A 6,218-nucleotide genomic window follows, 5' to 3' on the forward strand; every position below is an offset into this window, starting at 1 on the left:
TTATGATTTTTTTTTGGGAGGGGGGGGGGGGGGGGGGGGGGCATGGACTCATGGTAATTGCCTATGGAAGAAAGGTAAAGCTGCATATATTAGTACAGTCCTTATGATTTTTCATTAAATAAACTCAATTTTAAATGAAAAGTGCATGTAAATTAAGACACATCAGTGGAGATTTCTTTTGATATTACACCAACTAATTTTTGGGCTAGTTAATTACGACCCATGTTACAAAGGAATTTATCCAATCAAATAAAGAAGCACAAACTTAAACTAGTCTTGACGAAATTACTGATGCCCCCCTGTAGTTTGATTTTATTACTAATAAAACACTGTTCATTACGAAATTACTGTTGCCCCCCTTCCTTATAACGGTGTTAAGTAGCCATTAAGTTTGAATATGTAATGTCTAATTTTCCCTTTATTAAAATTAAAAAAAAATCAAAAGACGATGCTACCCCCATTTATAAAAACCAGATTAAATGTCAATTTTATACTAAACTTCATTTATTTTGAATTAATGAAATGGACAAAATCCAAATCCGATTTGGTTTCCAGCCTTCACTAAGCTTCATTTATTTTGAATTAAAGAAATGGGCAAAACCAAATCCGATTTGGTTTTCCGCCTTCACTAAGCTTCATTTATTTTGAATTAAAGAAATGGGCAAAATCCAAATCCAATTTGGTTTCTCACCTTCACTAAACTTCATTATTTTGAATTAAAGAAATGAGCAAAATCCAAATCCAATTTGGTTTCCCACCTTCACTAAACTTCATTTATTTTGAAAATATTTTAGGTGATATTCAGTTTCCAATTTGAGTTGAATTCGATTTTCCTTCTTCTTCGGTTTATATTTGAGTTATATTCAATCATTCTTTCTTTATTTGGTGGGTATTTTTAAGAATAAAATGGATTATAATAGTTAATTAAGGGTACTACGATAACTTGACAAAAGGGTAAATTAGCAAAGAGATAAGTTTTGGACGAAAAAAAAAAAAGAGATAAGTATAAGGGTATTTTGGGGTTTTTGAGAAAATATAAAGATCCCACATCATCAGTAAATTAACGGAACTTAACGGTAGGGAGGCAATAGTAATTGTAGACGAAGTTAAAGGTTGGATTAGTAATTTTGAAAAGTACAGGGGATACAGTAGTAATAGAATCAAAGTACATGGGGGAGGGTCGAAACTCGAAAGCATTGTCATGTCATGTGCGTGGGTGCGTCAAACTTGAAACTCTATATTGCAGATGCAGCCTTAATTGCAATGGAACTCTTGACACGGTGATGACCATCAGACCAATTAAGTTCCCCGAATACGTAATCTTTAGCATAACCAGGTTTCTTAGTCTTGAAGGTTACTTTGAATGTCTTCTCTTGTCCAATTGAATCAAATGTCAAGATCAACGGCTCCACTGAAACCGAAATTCCCATGGGAGTATGAATAGTAGGCTTGTATGTTGATGGGTATGATCCAACATTCTTCAACTTCCGCGTTAAAGTTATAGAGCCTTTAAGGTTTGGAACTACCATGGATGGATAATTCAAGTCTAGGAGACTGATGGCAGGCTTGGGGCATTTGTATGGCATCTGTGTCTCGGTGAATATGCTGATTTGGTTTTCGTTGTAGCCAATGGCACAGAGAAAGTTCAAGAGGTCCGTAGAGTTTAGGTCATAGACCAAACCAGGATCCATGGCACGGTTAGGTTGAACATGTCCGGCTCCATAACTAAATGGGGTTGCTTTGATGTTCGACGAGTTCAGTATCTGCTCCATTGCATTATCTCTTGTGCTTGCTGCATGAACCATGTCACAAACATGACAAAATCAACAATACAAAATAAAAGATAGAAGAAGATTAATCATGGGTCTCGCAAGCTAGGAAGCTTAAAGAGGATTAATTAATTACCGGTTGTCATGATGGCAGATCTGATGGCATAGGGGCTCCAATTAGGATAAAGTGTCTTGAGCAGGCCACAAACACCAGCCAGGTGAGGGCAAGACATTGATGTCCCGGACTCAGAGTTGAAGGAAACCCTTCTAGTGTCGACTGGGAAGCTTGAGGGAGCCCCTTGGTTCCAAGAAGCAATGATGCTCACCCCTGGTCCAGTGATGTCGGGCTTGAGAATCTCGGGTGTCAAAATGTTGGGTCCTTGAGATGAGAATGAAGCCATTACAGGTGCTGGCTTGGTTCCAAGCTCCACGTTGACTGTTGAGATGTAACCCGTAGGTGCTTTTGTCGAATTTATGTAATTTAACAACCGAAGACCTTCTGCAAATGACAAATGCGATGCAGGTAGCAAGTGAGCGTCGGCAATCACGTCGTTCCCTGATGCTGCATCATTGAGCACTATCATTCCCACAGCCCCTGCTTTCAGTAGAATTGAACCCTTTTCAACCCTTCCACTGCCACCACCTCTCATGCACGCCACTATTTTACCCTTTACCAGCGTTGGGTCTAGTGATGCTGGATTGCAAAACAAGCCATCCTCGGGTAAAGCTTTCTTTGCTGTCGCAGCTAGTCCTGTCACTAGAGGATACATCTTGCCGAAAGGCAATGAAGTTGGAGAGAGGCTTTGCCCATTCAACTGCTCATTGTTACCAAGCTTTACGAATGACAGGAATTGGCGATCAATGGTACTGGCACCAACTGTGAACATCCACGGTGCTGTGTTAGAGACGGTACCAGGTGTTGGACCAGCGTTTCCAGCTGACGCTACCACCAGTATACCATTCCTAGCTGCATGGAATGAACCAATTGCGATGCCATCTGTAAAATAATCATGTGGAGGGCTTCCTATGGAACATGAGAGAATATCAACGCCATCGTGAATGGCATCATCGAAAGCGGCTATAATGTCAGCGTCTGCGCACCCGGCCTTGAAGCATACCTTGTAGGCAGCTACACGCGCCTTTGGAGATCCTCCCTTTGAGGTACCTTTTCCAATGCCAAGAACACTGGCGTTTGTAACGAAGTTACCTCCGGCAGTCGATAAGGTATGAGTCCCATGTCCGTCATCGTCACGTGTAAGTCCATCGTCCTTTTGGCTTAATGTTTTATTTTGGCCAATGACAGAGTCAATTCCTCCTTTGAAAACCTTGGCACCAATCAACTTCCTGTATATTGTAGTTATGCAGAAGTCAACATCAATAACATTTACTACTCCATCTTGGGCTCAAGGGAAACTAAATAGTTCTTTTTTTTTTTTTGTCAAGACTTAATGCTGTGCGTTAATCTGTTGCCAAGGGTGGAGATCGAAATCTCAACCATCCGTCTTGCAGGTGATTGAAAATGAGACGGATAGTCAAGAACAAAATCAGCATTTTATTTGAGAGAAAACAAATTGATAATCAATGAAAAGTTGGAAAAATAGAGGAAAGAGAAAGGGGGAAAGGGATCCAAGTACTTGTTGCAACGAACTCCGTTACGACCGGTGTCTGTGCAGCCTCCTTTCCACCTGGATGGAATGGGTCCGTATCCCTCGTCACTGAAACTCTTTGATTCCGGCCAAACACCTTAACCACAATACAGACAGATCAAGATATATGAACGAAAGAAGATAAGAAAAAGAAGAAGAAAGATCTAGAAAATTTCAGACTGACAAGAAGTATTTACCAGTGTCAAGGTTCCCAATGATTGTATTTTCACCAAATCTAGCCTTCTCCCATAACGATCCATGTTGAACTGCGTCATTTTTCTCCAGCCCAAGGAATTCCCACGATCGGGTTGTGTGTAATTGGTGTAATCTATTTGGGAAGACTGAAATGACTTTGGGATGCTCTGCATGCATGGATTGAATAATGACCACCCATTAAAATTGTAAATGATAAAAACAACATATGATCTATGCACAGAAAGTACGTACTAGCAATCTCAGCTACTTTCTCTTCTTCAAGGATCGCAGCAAAGCCATTTATATGTCTTGTGTAACAGTAAATAATTGATTCTTTCGCAGCCTGGGGACTGTGCATGGGAGGGAGGGGTATAAGTGGAAGCTAGAGTCTCAAATTTTGAAAAGAAAAGAGAGTTTAGATCCCCTATCTACATGGATGAGAAATTTTCCAACCTACATGTTCCTATTGTTCACATGTATCTCAGAGCAAGATTTTCTTCTTTTACTAGGGTGATTTTCTTGCTTTGAGGTTGGATGCATGTCAATAATTCAACCGTGTGAGTTGTAAAATTTTCTCTCCACGTGGCCAGAGGTACCGGAATAAAAAATAGAGAGACTTAGCAGTCAAGTTTCGAAAGTTTGGTTAATTTCCTACCCTCCAACATAACTTGCCAGAAACTCATAATGAGACCGTTCCGCTAGATCAAGATGATTTTGTGAGATTTCTGGACCATGTGAATGTGATCCCAAGTATACTACATAAGACTGCAACATCGAGTGAATAAAGCATATCAAAATCACATATAGTACTCGAAAAATAGAAGAAGAAGAAGAAGTAGTAGTAATTGCATGAATGCCTTTTTTATAGCAAACGTGGTTCTCTGCAAGATGGAGAAAACCAATATGAGGAGAAGGACAAGCGAAAACCTTGAGCAGTCCATTATTTAGATTGTTGTCCTATGCAGCTCTCTGCTATGGTTCATAACTTTATATAGAGGATGGTCATTACCTTGAGAAACGGATTTCACATTAATCATCCTGAATGGGCAAACCCTTCGTCATAGCTCTTGAAAGTCTTATTAGCCATCAAAACTCAACTACCTTAAGATGGAAACTCCAAAGTGGACAGAAATCCTGTTGTCCATCTTGAATAAGAAACTGATCTAGTTCAATGCTTCTTCGTTCCCATCATCTCCCTAACAGAAAGGCTTGAACTGTTTTCTGGACAGAGATTTAACTGTTCTCATCATCTCCCTAACAAACTTCTTTTCCTTCTTTTCTTTTCTTTTCTTTTCCTTTTTTTCCCCGTTAGGTTTTGCAGGTGGAAACTCAATTACCTCAGCAAATAAAAGATTCATTAATAGAAAGAAATTCATTCTCCATCTTACAATAGAAAAACAAAAAGAGTGGATTAAGGCCGGACACCACTCATTATGCCATTAAAAAAAAAGACAAGAACATTTGGTCAAGAAGAAAAGGTTTGGGAAACGAAAAAAAATGAAATGGAAAAAAGTTTGGTGTCAAGATAAAAATGTTAAAAAGATAGTAAACAGGAAAAAGAAGGAAAATTAGGGTTATAAAGAAGGAGACTATTCCCTCACTTACTTAGAACTGAAACACACAAATGAAGATAATGAAATTCATCAAATCCATAATGGACAAAAGTTCATATGGATTTTGGAGGTTTTCTATTATTTTAAATAAAAATAAAATTCAGAATAGATGCCAAACAATTTAAAATAATGAAAATTTCTCATAATTGACAATGATAATTGATTCCAAAAAGAGCCTAAATATCCCGTTGCCATCTTCAAGCAGAAAAGCTAAATTTAATATAGGATGACTAATTGAACCCTAAATTTGAAAATAGTACTGAAGATAATATAGAAACAGTGGTGTTTGAGGTAAATTTTGTTAAGAATAAAATAATATAATTAGTGATATTTATAGATTGTAAAGGCAAGTTTACCCAAGTACATGAGGTTAGGTAGACTTAACCTTAACATCCCTCCTCAAATTAGCCGAGATATGAGATCCACTTCTCGTGGAAGTGGTTTAGTAAATAAACCACTTGGTATTAATCTTCATTCCCTATTTTGACCAAATTAAGTGACAGTGGGTTTAAGGGCCTTCTTGGTATTAATCTTCACTCCCTATTTTGTCTATCTAAAAAAAATGAGTACAAGGATTTTTTTTTTTTTATCAGATATGAAAATTAGTTTGGAAATTTTTGTCCAAAATAAATTAAGAAATGAAAAAATAAGTTTGGGATGCCAAAATGAAAAATTGATAACAAAAATTTGAGAAAGAACCATAATGGTTTGGAAATGAGGAAAAAGGCGAAACAATAGGGTCTTCACAGAAAGAATATATGCATACTATTATACTTTTAATTTGCATTTAGATTTTAAGTTACTTTTATAGAAATGAATAGAATGAAGTTTCACTACACAATTGAGGGCTTTTGCCACGGAAATTCCTGTAGCATAGAAGCTGAACTATTGCAAATACTTTGACCCGACAGTAACTTAGCGACAGAGAATGGTAACAGTCCGTGCTTTTTTCTTTCGCCAGGATACCTAATTACCATAGTAAATATTAAGTATAC

The 6,218-nt window shown here is 37.8% G+C and overlaps 1 protein-coding gene across 1 annotated transcript; it reads right to left on the reverse strand.

Annotated features, from left to right (window-relative positions):
• Positions 1-1,235: 1,235 nt before the first annotated feature.
• LOC149003844 (subtilisin-like protease SBT5.4) lies at positions 1,236-4,551 on the reverse strand. Its single transcript, XM_089169050.1, has 7 exons — positions 4,468-4,551; positions 4,266-4,375; positions 3,863-3,960; positions 3,613-3,777; positions 3,404-3,512; positions 1,906-3,113; positions 1,236-1,792 (listed from the first exon to the last, which is right to left on the reverse strand). The coding sequence occupies exons 1-7, from the start codon at positions 4,549-4,551 to the stop codon at positions 1,236-1,238; spliced, it is 2,331 nt and encodes a 776-aa protein (XP_089025176.1).
• Between the last annotated feature and the right edge of the window lie 1,667 nt (positions 4,552-6,218).

The sequence above is a fragment of the Hakea prostrata genome, chromosome 9 (assembly GCF_041222555.1).
Source record: "Hakea prostrata isolate BN-2017 chromosome 9, UWA_Hpros_2, whole genome shotgun sequence".
NCBI classification, from domain to species: Eukaryota; Viridiplantae; Streptophyta; class Magnoliopsida; order Proteales; family Proteaceae; genus Hakea; species Hakea prostrata.